The sequence below is a fragment of the Symphodus melops genome (genome assembly GCF_947650265.1).
Source record: "Symphodus melops genome assembly, chromosome: 1".
NCBI classification, from domain to species: Eukaryota; Metazoa; Chordata; class Actinopteri; order Labriformes; family Labridae; genus Symphodus; species Symphodus melops.
In genome coordinates this window covers 51,025,303-51,040,302 of record NC_136691.1, presented here as the reverse complement: position 1 = coordinate 51,040,302, position 15,000 = coordinate 51,025,303, and the positions used below count along the sequence as shown (strand labels likewise).

At 42.2% G+C, this 15,000-nt stretch overlaps 1 protein-coding gene across 4 annotated transcripts in view; it reads left to right on the top strand.

Moving 5' to 3' along the window:
- aopep (aminopeptidase O (putative)) overlaps positions 1-15,000 on the top strand; it is an 82,616-nt gene that overhangs the window by 58,839 nt on the left and 8,777 nt on the right. For all 4 annotated transcript variants that reach the window (XR_013781046.1, XM_079366270.1, XM_079366271.1 and 1 more), the window contains 3 exons: positions 7,011-7,127; positions 13,701-13,787; positions 13,865-14,013. Coding sequence is in view for 3 of the 4 variants with exons in the window: in XM_079366270.1 (XP_079222396.1) it covers positions 7,011-7,127; positions 13,701-13,787; positions 13,865-14,005 (345 nt within the window). In the remaining variant the exon portion in view is untranslated. The remainder of the gene's footprint in view (positions 1-7,010; positions 7,128-13,700; positions 13,788-13,864; positions 14,014-15,000) is intronic.

The window sequence follows — 15,000 nt, the reverse complement described above, 5'->3', positions numbered from 1 at the left end:
TTCAGCTTAACCCTTGACTCGCAACCCTGCTGTGACCCCACACTGCTTTTTGATTGGCCCGAGGCTGTGAACTTGAAGGCCAGGATGGAAGATGTGGGGGGAAAAGAGCAGTTACTAGGGGCTGCCCATCTTAACCGACAGCAGCTGATCAAACACCCACTCAATAACAGAGGCTTTCACACAAACATCCCTGGGTGCTCGCATGGCTTATAAATGGGGGGGAGAAGTTCGCACAGCTTTCACAGTAGCTGTAAGAATATGAATGACACGTCTGAACCTCCTTCTCTTGTACAAAAATGAGGCCAAAATATCCTTGCCACAGGCGCTGACCACATTCAACGTAGGTCAGTAAGATCCACAGCAGAACAGAGCATTGTTACAACCCAATTTTTAGCATCAAATAACAAAACTAAACTAGACTTCTCCAAAAAAAATGAACACTTGCAGTAAGCTCCACAAATGGGCAATTGGTAAAACTTTAAACTATCATATGTTTTGGCTTCACTTTTGGCTTGCAGTTGTGCCGTCCATCTCTTTATACAGTCTGATCTTCCCTGCATACTTTCTAGTAGCTCACTCCACTAGCAGCATAAATGAGCCATATTGATTTTATTGTTTTCCAAATAGGCTCTGTTGATTTGCAAAGTATTGTATGTGCTGCGAATACTTGTTGCCCATTATCCTCAGGAGAGTGAACATCATTTTCTGCCATCACTATTCCTGTTGTCAGCGTGTGTGCTTTCGTCAAAAGACACACTGATGAGACAACTGATCCTGACATTTATCATGATTGCAAGGTCAACTCTTCAAAGGCTTTCTTTCTCCGTCTCATTTTGTTCTTTTTCTTTTGCCACCACTGTCTGCCTCTCTCCAAACCCTTCTTTATGTTTTGATTCATGATTAGCTTCGTCTGATTGCACCAGACAGACCCACACACACACAAACACACACAAACGCCCACGTCTTACTCGCCGAAGATGAAAACAAAGAATAACCGTTATTAATGATTAGAGTGCAGATAGGCAGGCGCTGCTGTAGGCTGCTGTAGGTCATCGGCGAGGTCATCAGTCTGTGACCGGCACTATCAGTGAGATCATCACCGCGCCACAGCAGCAGGTGTGACATCATTTGCGGGGATGATTGCACCGAGGACGGCTTCATTTTCACAAGTCGAAGCGGTTACATGTGACTCAGCATCTCCTGCGTGTGTGAGTGTGTGTGTGTGTGTGTGTGTGTGTGTGTGTGTGTGTGTGTGTGTGTGTGTGTGTGTGTGTGTGTTTTCGTGTGTATTTGTGCTTTTTGTGTGTGCATCCAATCCATTACCTGAAATTGGTTTACGAAACCTATGATGTCAGCAGGTCGTTTTTATAATGTCTTTTTAGACCTTGTGAAGCAACAACAGTTTGCAAATGAATTATTCGTTAGCTGCTTATCATATTTATTGGTTTTATATTCATAGTGTCCTCTCATTCCTTCTGTACCTTTTACGAAAATCGCCCACACACTTGTATTTGCAGACAGGCTCCTGCTATTATCTGAGGGGCGTCCTTGGGTGACCATACTTTTGTTAATTAAGTGAAGTCTTGTGTTCCTTCCCGCGAAGGTGGTGAGACTCAATCTGTTAAGTAGACACTACATATCTTTGCTCCTACCTCTCATCCCATGGTTAAAATGCTCACTGATTGGCCTGTTTGTAGTTTTTGAGCATAAACACATCATGTAAAAGTAATAGAGATTGCACTGGGATTTAAAAAGCTTAATTACCAGTCACCAACTTTTAATATTCCCGAGCTACCAACACTTTCTCTACATCATTTGGTTTCCAATTTTGCTTTTTTATTCCTGACCATCTGCCTCGGTTTTTTTTTCTTTTCCACATTTTGGTTCAATGCAGCTGTATAGAGCAGTTACAGGCAAATTAAAAGTGTAAGCAATTGTGATGCTATTTATGCTGTCACGACTGCAGAGAGAATCTAAACAGCTGCCTGGTGTACTGTTTCTCCTGAGGACCTCGAGACTGTCTTTGCAGTTTGAGCCACAGATGAATGCTTGGGCCCTTAAATTAAGAGTAAAATAAAGACAGACTGTAAGAGATAAAGGAAGCAAGGAGGGGCTGATAGTTGGAGGAGCCAGATGCAGAGTTTGGTGAGTGAAAAGAGGAGTGAAAGGAGGAGTTGGTATGGAGACGGGGGGGGGGGGGGGGGGTGGGGGAGCAGACAGTGGTGGAGACAGAAACAGAGCGAGAGAGAAAGGGAGGGATTTGAGGGGAAGAATGAGTGAAACCTTAGTACCTGAGGCGTGGGCTGAGGCCTTTGGCTGCTGGTGCCAGAATGTGTTTTTACGAGCCTGCGGTCAGACGGAAATAAAAGGCAACCGAGCGGATGAATGGCATCGCACACGCACACACACACACACACACACACACATGCACACTATTCAATGGCCTCTCACAGTTTGGTTTTATAATGTCACAGTTATTCAATGTCTCCAGCCCCCATAATGCAGTGTGACTGAACAAGCAGCACACTCTCCCTTGTGGTACGGAGGTAGGGACTTATAAGAAAGGTAAAGGTAGGAAAAGAAAGCGTTAGAAACACCTCTGTACTCCTTTCAACTGTGCCAAGGGAATAGAACCGCGTTCCCTTCTGTGTGTTGGACTCATTATATAGATTTTATGGTCACTTAGTCAAAGCGTTTACTATATTTTTTATCTGTGCCTTTTCTCTTCTGGTCTATCCGCCTCAGTTGGCTTTTTTATAATTCCCCAGTTTATTTCTTTTCACAAGAACCTTGTAATGAGTTTCAATTCTCTGATTATAATTGTTGGTAAGAATGCCCTGCCAATGAAAGAAACGGCTAAAAAAGACCCGGATATAGGGAAAACATCACAGCCGATATTTCCAGTAATGATTCAGTAAGCAGAGGTTATCTGAGGTCCGTCATGCAGAGATGTGATATTCACCGCTGAGTAACCTCTTACAGGAGCCGGAGACTCGCAGATGTGGGGATCATGACCCTGTTTAGCCCAGAGGTGGGGGACAATGTGGAGGAATAGATGGAGGAAATGGAAATATTTGAAAATCAATCCTCAGGCTCCTGAATAAGGACAGGGGCTGACTAGAACACAGTGTGGTACTCTGCGCCGTTGCCATGGAAATACTGAACAAGTGATGGATTATTGGAAAGGGACAGAAAAAGATTTAAGACATACCGGTTTTTTTTTAATTTGACAATCTTCTCACATTTCTTTGAACCCATCTCGGAAAATAAATTGGAGACGCACAGATGTATCAGAACAATTATTTTCAACTCTTAAATAAGCCATTCCTGCAACCCAGCCAGTGTTAAGGGTGAACAACATGTTTCTACTTGTGCTTTAAGTCGTGTGTACACATTGAAAACAAAAGGCTCAATAGCTTTGATTTTTATTTCTCTGTATGCATGAACATGTTGTGCAGCGGCAGTTGCGTGACTAATGTTGCTCAGTCCCTTACACCCACGTGTATGCACTGACATACACCCATGAAAAATGATTCCTGCTTCCTCCTTTTGACTCACAAACACCCATTTTGATCTCTCAGTCACACACACACACACACACACACACAACACACACACACACACACATACTCTGCCATATATTTGAACGTGTTTATAGTTTGTGGCGGACATCACATCCTGTGTTTACTATTACTGTTTGTCTCATTGAGCTCTCAGTCACTGTGACAAACAGTCTATATTTGTGCATGCATACATTCACACGTGTGTGTGTGTGTGTGTGTGTGTGTGAGAATGCCATTGTTCTGCAGAGGTCAGTGTGTGAAGGGGACATTTCAGTTGCATATTTCCCAGAGGGCCTTGCAGAGCTCGACCTAATATAGAGCCTGTGCAACCAAGCCATGTCAGCAGTTTGTTCTGTCTCTTATATACGTTTATTTAAAAAGTCCATAATGAGTGAGACGAGAGGCGTTCTGGAGTGATTATAAGAAAGACAGAGAGCAAGAAGAATCAGTCTTTTGCACCATAAGTATTATTCAGCTTTGAAAGACTGACTGTGTGTGTGTGTGTGTGTGTGTGTGTGCATGCTGTGTGTGTGTACTTTTGTCTTTGTGTGCGTCTAAGAGAGGAGATCTTTTCACATGAATCGTTGAGATAGAGAGGGATGCATTTCCCCCTTCAGTGGTAAAGTGCTTTCAGCACTGTACTATTAAGGGCTATTGTTAGAGCTACTCATGACCTGGTCATGACATGAGACTGTGTGTGTGTGTGTGTGTGTGTGTGTGTGTGTGTGTCTGTGTGTCTGTATGTTTGTGGTGAGTGAGATAGAGGGAGAAAGAGAGCAATTATAGGGGAAAAGGTGAACTCCATGGCTGAGTACCCCCTTATTAATGGGTAAAGCCTGAAGAACAGCACACACATGCTTTGAAACTTCAAATCAACACTGCCAAACACACACACACACACACACACACACACACACACACACACACACACTCAGCTGCTCAAGCTACCACAAAACACATTTTCAGTCTCTGATGTGGAGTTAGATTTTCCAAAAAGCAGAGGCCTGAAGCCTTTATTGATCCCTTCAGAAGTATGACACAGAACTCACAGCCGACAGGGATGGAACAAGTTTGAAGACTTTAAACCTTTTTCAAGACAAAGTCAAAAATAAATTCTCGATATTTTAATCATAGCAAATCACGCTTGATATCTTCTTTATGTCCCGAGGTTTTTCAACCTCACGGTAAACATTTACTTCAAATGTATTCACGAGGCAGATTCTTTTGTCGAATGAATATGAAATGAGGTTCAATCCAAAGCTGCAGTGCATAAAAAAAGAAGTCCTTGTGAGCCATTGACCCAACACTCAACCCCTCAAGTGTGACATTGTCTGTCAGGTGTATTGAGAAGAAAGCAAGGATCAAATGTGTAGACACCATGTGAGCAGAAGAAGTCGCATTTCAAGCAAGCTCTTTGCACCAAGTTAAAGTTTCCAGTGAAAATGACATTCACAGGGAATGTGCATGCATGGAACAAAGTGTAAAACACACTATATCCCTGTGAAAGTATGAAAGTATGAATCAGAAATAACAAACTTGAGTGAAAGACTTGTGCTGCTTGGACTCAGCACCGGAGCTGACCGACCTCGCTTGTGTTTTTTTTGATGTTTTGGTAGATGAGAGGTAGACAGATTATGGAAGCAGATGTTAGTTGCTGTTGTTCTCCATGGAGATGTTAAACAAGCTGGAGCAGACGACCATGTCCCTGTCTCTGAAATATGTACAATGTGTGCGCGTCAGGATAATAATAACAATTTAAATTGATTAGTACTGTACCATCATTGACCAGGAATTTGTTGTTGGAGACAGCGGTGCAGACGTATTGATTACCCACCATGGCAACATAAGTACATACAGGCACAACAGGACCTCACAGTGGGCGCACAGGGAGGTGTGTGCGGCTGTCTCTCTCTGTGAGCGCCGTTTTATTGCTGTGGACTTTTCAAAGGGTGGGAGAGTTGGGAGGATCATGGGTGGGCCCCAGAAGAGAGCCTTTAGCGATGGAGACACCACTTCAGACGACACTCAGCCTTCACAAAATGGAGGGAGGAGGAGAGAGTCGATAGAGGGTGAATGGGGGACGGGGACTGGATATCGGATTTTACACAGAGCTGGACCATCGTGTGCGTGAAGAAGTGGTAGTGGTGTTTGATTTGACCATTTGCCAGCTCAAGTCGGGGTGTTATTCCCTCCGCTCCAGCCGCTACAAGCTGAAATACTTCCTGCTTTCAGCTCAGGTATTTCCCAGCAGTATTAAGGAGGTTGTTTACCAAGGATTTCTTTAAATGGATAGGTGCTTTAGAAAATATATACTGCTCAACTGCCTCTATTTACTTTGGATGTGTTTACTGGGATAAAAGAGTTTAGTTTACCTTCTTCTCCTTCACTTTCTCCCTCCCCCCTTCCTCTCTCTCTCTCTCTCTCTCTCTCCCTCGCTCTGCTTCCCTCAGTCACACACGCACACACCCACCCACTTCATACCTATTTTCACATCAGTCTCTACGGGGCCTTCAGCCATTAATTGTGTCCCAGACTGGGACCAGAGAGAAAGCTGGGAGTGCTGGGTGTGAGGCAGGCAAGGCTGGGCACAGCTCTCTCTCTCTCTCTCTCTCTCTCTCTCTCTCTCTCTCTCCTGAGGAGGAAGTCGCTCTCTCATATCGCTGCCCACATCCATCCTCAGAATAAATCGTCTAAATTCACCGCTCAGTTTTCAGGATCCCTATGGATGTTCCATTGTTCCATTATTACAGTGGAATAGAACAGCTTGTTTTGCCTTGATAAAACACCATCAGAACATGCGTTTGAAAAGGAAACAGTAAGGCTTTTACCGTTTTCTGTAAATCTTTTCTTTCACACTTAAAGCTCCACTAATGGCTGCAGCAGTGATATCACTGCAGACTTCAACCTGTTCTAAAAGATGTCTTCCTTTGGCTTAGTTTGTGTCTAAACTGTGATGTTTCTCCACAATATCATAAGAGACAGCTTCATTGCTTCGTTTCACTTCTCTCTCAGCCCTTGATGCAAATCTTAATATTTTCCCCTCATCTGTCCTCTTTTGCTTATTTCCCAATGTTTCCCTCGTGTACAACTTTCATTTGCTTTACCATATTTATTTCATCTCCATTTCAGCTCAGTTTTATTGTGTTCCCGTTTCCTCTATTTGAAAGGCTGCATTAATTGCTTGACTCTGATATTGACGTTTTTTTTCATCAAGCATCCCCCGCCACTGGAATTTAAATGAAAAAATTCTGACAATAATAGATTTGAGATCGGTCTCGCAGTATGTAATGTGTTCATCACTGTGCTAGTTCAGTAATTTAAATCTGCTGGTGTAAGGAGGATGTGACTTTGCTTCTCATAATATCCAATAAAATGTCTTAATACATTCCGTGCCGGAGCTCGTGTCAGTCAGCACTATTAATCTCACGGATTGTTTTGTCTCCTCAGGTGACGTCGGAGCAGCTTGTGATGCTTTTGGAGCTTCTGCTCGAGGAAGACAAGCTGAGCGCGGCGACAATGCGCACTCTGCAGAAAACGTACAAACTACAGAACCAAGACGCTGAGGTAGGACCACACACACATATAGAATAGCAACACATTCCCCCATGCACACACATGCCCAGACAAGTGAACATACGCATCCAAGCTCCATAATCTCTTCCAATAATAAAAAAGTAGAAGGTTTCCGCTCCCTTTTCCATCCCAAAGCAGAGCGCTTTGCAATGTGCAGTAAATTCTGCAGTAATAGCAGCTCTCTTCTTTACAGCCACCATTACTGACTAAATCCCACAAGAATTCACTTTATGTTTTAGGACTGCATCACAGATCCTTAATGGCACTATTAACATTGTTTGTGAGTGTGTGTGTGTTTCTTCTTGTTGCCGTTTGTGCTCTAATGCTGTGTGTGTGCGTTGGCGGTTAAAGCAATCTTTACAGCACACTTCAGTACAGGAGCATGAGCGTGAAAACATTGCTGCCTCCAGGATGCTCTGGGCTTTACCTCCATCGTTAGCATGTAGCTCATCTTGAAAAGATGAATATGATACATTTTAGTTTTTTACAACTTCTTATTAATTATACAAGCTGTTTATTTGGGGCATATACGTTGGCTGATGGTAGGCTCTACTGAGCCATTTTAGCACAAATGATATTGAATCCAGATGTGAAAAGTTACATTTAAGGACACTTTTTGTTATTTACACTCCTAGCTACATTAGCCACCTGTTCAACTTCTGCAACATGAAAGTGATACAGTAGCTCTGATTTCCTACAACTTTTTGCAGTTTTACTCAACATTATGTAACTGTCTTATAGGGACACAAAATTGATTCAAATATGAACATTTGAAATCGGTGAGACAAAAAATATTTTGCTAAACTGCTTTTGGCTTCTCTTTGTCGTGCTCAGAAGCTGAAGAAGAGAGATTGCGCGAATATGGTGGAAGCAAGAGAACAATTTGAGGATGAGAATACATGTCAAATTGCTCCCCCTGCTCCGTCAGGGTGTATGCGGGTCGCTGCTCCAGAGGTCGGGCGCTTGGTGCACTAATTGCCCCATGGGGATACATATAGTTTCAAAAAAAAAAAAAAAGATTAAAAAAAAAATGAAGTAGACGTGAGGTGAGCAGATACTGGATAGGACGAATAGCAAAATCCAACATGGTGCAGCACGTGAAATGGCACACAGGAACATATTTAAAACATATGCTAGAAACAGACTTGAAAACCGGCTCGCCCAAACACGTGCAAGAGCCAAAGGGCCACTGAATTCATGCACTGATGGTCGAAGTATTCACGCTGTAGGTTTTATTCATTTGAATATGAATATGTTTTTTAAATACTTTATTTATGTGTTCTTATTAAATATCAGTATAATTTTTCTATTTAAAAAAGCATAATCTACAACCTATAGATTAAAAATTACAACTTTTATTTACAAAGACACATATGACAAACGATGTTCACTTGTGTGGTTATAGAATTGAAATAAAATCTTGATAAAATGATCATGTCAACCCAATCATATCATAGCTTCTGTCTTGTGGTTTGTTTTAGTCATTATTCCTGAGGTCACAAGTTAAGGGGAGTTTGTGTTTGACCTCTAAGTTCAGTTTGATGAAACCAGATTCTCAGCTGCAATTTCCTGTAAAAAAAAAAAAAAAAACTTGTAGTGTTTTCCAAAAATACACGGCGCCATTATGCACATAGTCATGCATGAAACCGCACACACACTCAAACATATACACACTCTTACACAATTATGCACACACCTGCTCGCACCTGTCGAAAGCCAATGGTCCTCTTCTAATGTCAGTAATCTTATTCAGGAGAGGTTAATGACCAACGTCTCCCCTTATAAATGTGCCCATTTATTCTCCTTCTTTCTTTCCGTTTCACCGCCCCCCCCCCCCCCCCCCCCCCGTCTGATTGCATTATATCTTTTCACTCAGCTCTTCTCTGTCTGGTAATGCATCCTCTTCAGAAGATTGATCTGTTCCATATATTTTTGGCAGACTGAGTGCAGTTCAGCCTCTGCAGCCCCTCACTGTTTACCTCACAGAGAGAGAGTGAGAGCTTTTCAGAGTGGATGAATATTGGATTATAGAAATGATTCTTGGCTGCTGAAGAGCGTTTAGCAAGACGTTGACTCAGTGTGCATCGTGATTTGACAAAACACGACACAGATTGTTGGCCCTTAAATAGAAGAGTATTGTCAGTCTCTGCTGCACAGAGCCAGCCTTGTGACGATGGCTTTACTCCGCTTTAATGACAGACACACACTCTAATTGTCTGTTTTAAATCCATTTATTTGTCCACTTAGGAAGATATTTACTTATTGCTTTTGCGGATACAAAACATTGTCATAGCCTGTTTGATTAGTTTTTACATTTTATGACCTCACTGGGCTTTGCTTCTTCACTCAAACATTTAACTTACCAAATCTAAGCTCTTAAGCAATTGTTAATTCTGTTTCTTTCATGCCACTGATTGGTTGCCCTTTCAGACTAAAGTAATCAAACTTGTAAGAGTTCATTGTGAGGTCAAAGACCTATTAGATGCTCCTCTTCATCTGATTAACAACTACACAGAGTCTCAATCACAAATTAAAGGAAAATTACCAAAATTGGCAAATACATTCACAGTCAACACAAAACAAAACCGAAGCAAAGCAAAGCATACTGATTGTTTGTTTGTTCGTTCGTTCGTTAAGTTTAGATCCCCATTAGCTTGCGCATAGCAAGAAGCTATGGTCCTCAGTTTTTCACTGTGACATTACATTTTACACATTAATATTCTTTTCACACTATGCAAAACACTCCATAACAAGTATCATATCAACAACAACTACAGACAATGTTCATAAATGAACAAAAAAAGAAAACAAACAAACTCCGTCTGATTCTCAGCATCTAAAAGATAAACATTGTTACATAAAAAAGGCCCATAGTCCTATCAGTACTGACTTAAGTTTTTCTGAGATAATGTTCTTTAAGTCTTTTTTTTTTTCTATTACTGTATACAGTGCTTTGTTGGATAACAATAATAATCTTCTATGTAAGTAAAAAGGAGTTTTTGTTGTTATTACGTTCCGTAAGAAAACCAAACAACTTTAAACCAACCGTGGCATTCATGTATTTTAATGAAATTCGATCTTAACCCTCAAGAGAGAGCTTCTCGTGCAGCTTTATTCTGGACAAGTTGCAATTTTTATTCAATTTGTATTACTTTTTGAAATACTGGGTAGCGAGGGTAGCAGCGCTGCAAAAGTGAGAAAGGTCTCTGTGTCAAAGATCCTGTGAAGACTGGCGTGCAAGCTTAAGCTTCTTTGCATGTAATATGCATGAGCGTGAACTTGAAAGTGATAGGAAATATGTGGGTGACCATCAGTGTGCGTGCTGCTTTGTCAACGGTGTGAGTGACCATGAATACGTGTGTGAGCTGGAGCATGTGTTTGCATGTATAAGAGAAAGTTCATGACTCTTCCCCCCCCCACTCCTTTCATATGGGCTTCATGTGATGTGAGGTTCTGTGTGCGTCTGGGTGCATGCATGTGCGTTATATTTCATGAGTGAATTTCCGATTTCTCTCTGAGAGCAAACACGCACATGTTGTGTGTTTCAAAGGCCATCTGTCGGTCAAGCACAAAGGACTTATTGTCCGTTATAGCCCAGGTTAGCTTCACTCCCTGAGTGACTGGAGACTCGACTGGACCACATCAAGTCAGCGTGCACCACAACATGTGGAGCGAGGAGAGGAGACAATGAAGGGGGAAAAACGAGTTATTGACAATAAACTAAGGGGTGTTTAGGGGAGATTTAGAGAAGTCAAAGCAAGTTTATTTGTGTAGCCTTTCATCACATTGACAGTCTCAGTCGGCTTCAGAGGCTGGAAACAAAAAAAACAGCTCCTCAAGTGAAATAGAAAAACTTCCCCTCATAAAAACTCTTTAATGGGAGAACTTTAAAAACTCTGAGATGGATCAAAGAGGAGGGAAAGCCCTTCCAGGACTTGTAGTTGCTCCTGGGCAAACACTTTGGAAAAAGATCAGCGACTATAATAGCAAAATAAAAATGGAGCAGAAATGTCAAACAAAAGCGAGCTTGTCAGATGTAGGCTTTTCACCATACCAGAGTTTCATATTTAGACACAATACCAGAATAAATCTATCAATATTTATACCTTTTCTCTTCATCTGCAACCATGTTTGGCTTTCTTTAATCAACAAAACATTAAAGGCAAACCTATGCAAACTGCCTGATTAGCAATTGTAAATAAATAAATAAATATTGAATTTATTTTGCATGACATTGATGTTCTGCATAAAAAGTATATAGCTACTATACCAAAATGGTGCCAACATATTTCTACCTTTGACATGACTAAATAACTGATCTCTTTTTAAGGCTTTGGAACTTTTCGATACTCGTTGAAATGACAGAGATAGTATAGCTTTGAAGCATGTGGTATCAAAAAGCGTCAGTGTTTAGATTTTGTTGACAGAATCAAATATAATGAGTTTTTACTACTGTTGTCTAACTATAGTTAGACAATAACTAGTTTATTGTGTTGAATATGTTTGTTAAAATCAAGACATTTTAAGATGTCACCTTACCCTTAAGAATATCATTATGATGTCAGTTTTTAAATAAATAAATCGTAAAAATGAAGTTTTGGGACGAGGATTTTTTTGGTGTGTTTTTGCAGCCCAGGTTTGAAGACAGGAAGAAGCATTTGCACATCTGTCCTGTTTATTAGAATGTGACTCAGCGAGATATGTGGACATGTTTGTCACGGTGTGTGTTAGTATCAGTCGTTGTATCTGAGCGTGTGTTGAACTCTGTGGTTTTGGTGGTTGAGGAGGGTGAAGGGGGGGGGGGGTGCAGTAATAAATGAAGGAATGTCACTGTGTTATTGCATGTGCTGTCAGAGAAGGAGAGGCCCAGCGAGAGGAAGCAGAGTTTTTAAAAAAAAGGGTGGGGGGGGTGAGGGGGGGGGGGGGGGGGGGGGGGGGGGGTGAAGAGAGGTGCACCCGGCAGCTGCTCTGCCCCAGGGCTCTCCCCAGGAATGTAACCCAGCGCAGGGAACAGCTGCCGAGGCTACACAGGCCACGAGGGCAGGGCTGGCACCAGAGGGCACACTTATTGTACACAATCCTGAATCCAGACACACGCATATCCATGATTCAATGTGGGCAGAGCTTAAAGAGCATGTTACACTTTGACTTATACCCTTTCCTTTCTGGCATGTCCGCGATGGAGTTTTTACAATCTTCCACAACAGAACATTTAAGATTTTGATGAAAGAGGAACGAGAAGGAACTAAAGCTCTTCTGAGACCAATTAAACTCATGTTTATGTAGAAGGCTGCAGAGGCACTGTGAGGATTTCAATGTGGCTGTTGTAAGTGGAGCATTGCTTAGTCTCCATTCTCATAAACTACATAAACAGGTGGAGCTCCAGTGCAGCAAACAAAACTTGATTCCTTTCTTGAAATCAGCCTTTAGGTGCATACCTGTACGAGTGCTTTTGAAAAGCCTAAAGCTTGAGCTGTTAAAATACACTCAGTCCCCACAAATCCCATCCTTTGGTCAGTGTACCCTCCAAAGAACTAGTTTATTATCCTGAGAGGAGTTATGGCAGAGATTGAAAAACCCACGGAGAACCATTCAGGTGAAACTGTCAGCTTTTTAAAGCAAAGCGATCATCCTTTAAAAGATTCTTTCTGCTTGATATTTTTTTATCGCTTTTCCGTCTCTTGTATCATCCTTCTGTCCGTGTATCCCCACACTCGCGCTCTGTGCGTCCACGCCCCGCGCACACGCACGGAGGAGCACACGTGCACGCTCATAGCAGATGATGAAGGATGATGGCAGAGGCAGGGACAGAGCCATCCTCTGATCTCTCCTGTAACCCCAGCAACAGAGCTCCTATTGATCCTCTGGGAGAAAGGCCAGGCATTAGCTTTCAAACACATGCACACATACAGTAAAAAACCACCTATACACGAAAACGGCAAAACACACACACGCACATAGCCGAAGAATTTTTTGAAACGTAACCTTTCGATTGAGATGCTTCCCTTTCTGAGACAACATTCATATCAGTTAATCCTGCGATTCTGGATGAATCTATTCATTGTCAGCAGAGCAGCTTCCAGCTTTGTCTCCCTGCATGTCAGATGAGCTGTTTGTCTTCTGTTACTGGCACTGAGGGAGACCACAGCGCATCAGATGTGTGAGTGCACAGGCCAAAAGCAGGAGATAACATGTCCTTTTGAGCAACTGCTGTGTAAAGACAAGTTTAATTATTTTTTTGACGTCTTAAACTCCTCAATATTTATTTCTTCATTTGAACTGTGTTTTCGTCACATCCAAGTTAGTAATTGAGGACTGGTTTGGGAAACTACCATGTGGACGTTAAGCCTTAATTTGAAGTACAATTTAATGGCATTTTCAATCTTTTAATGTCTAATTCCGTAATCTTCTTTTCTTTGACTTTCTGGCTGTGCGTTGGTCAATGTTAGCTGGGCTGCTTGGCCTTTTCGCCAAATGGAAAGTCAATAAAAAAATGTGAAAAAAAGAATGAACATTTTTCAACTGTAACAGTGTGTGAATTTTTGCCTCTGTTTTGGCTTCCAGGTTCGACATCGCTGGTGTGAGCTGGTGGTCAAACATGTGCACACTCAGGCTTACAGAGACGTGGAACACTTCCTGGTGCATGACCAGGTACGTACACACAACTGTTGAACACTTGTCTTCAAAACCTTACATAAAATAAACCCCAATTCTGTGTGTTGGTTCAGGCCATGGGTGTGTATCTGTATGGGGAGCTGATGGTTCAAGAAGACCCTGAGCAGCAGGCACTGGCCAGGCGCTGCCTGTCATTGGTCCAGGATGAAATGGACCAATCAGCACGCAGAGTGGTGGAGGAGATGGTCCTATGACATCTGAGGTGAAGCTTTATTTTCAGATTTAGAGCATTTTGACCATGCTGTATCTGAAGTATCTGTCAGAATTCTCACTGAAATCAAAACGGATAACCAGTTAAATCAGATTTCACCCTTTGCCCTTTTTTTCTCTGCAAACAACTGGAACTTTTGTGTAAAGCGCTTTTCACACATGCCGCTCACCCCGCAAAATTTCAGGAAATATTCTGTCGTTTTTTTGCGTGTGTGAATTCGAGTACATTGATGAAAGGGTTGAAAGTTAGCAGGCTTTCTCACATGCTTCACTTCAAGCTCACGTTGAGAAGGAATGCCTCTTTTAGTAACCCGGTGAGTTTGACTTGAACCATGCTTAAATCCATCAGTATGACAAAGCTCAAAGGAGCCTCATAAATATTACAGCAGAGTTTCTCCAAAAATTCTCTATCATCTGATCATTTGACATTTGACTGATTGAATCATTTGACATTTTAGTTTTTCTTCTTTTCTCTCTGAGCCCCTCTGCAAACGAAAGACGATATTTCTGTCTCTGCTCCGGCGTGTTATTCTGAAATGGCGACGTTAAAAGAAAGCTTTGTGTCAGATTGATCCTGATTCCAGCGGACAGTCCACACTTGAGTCACTTGGCTACCTTTACCTCACATTCCTCTGTGTGTGTGTGTGTGTGTGTGTGTGTGTGTGTGTGTGTGTGTGTGTGTGTGTGTGCATGTGCGTGTGTGCATGTGTGTGTATGCATGCGTGTGTATGCATGTGTGTGTGTGTGTGTGTGTGTGTGTGTGTGCACGTGTTTGTAGACTCAGAATGGGGCCTTTTCTATGGTTTCACAGCAGCGCCATCAGGATGTGTTTGTCAGTGAAGGAATTTGGGAATGCGTTCCTCAAACAAACGAGAGAGGGCGGAGAGAGAGAGAGAGAGAGAGAGAACGGGTCAGTGAGCGTTTTCTGAGGGGCTCAGGACGGTCTCTACTTGATCCGGGGTGATTTTTATACCCTTGA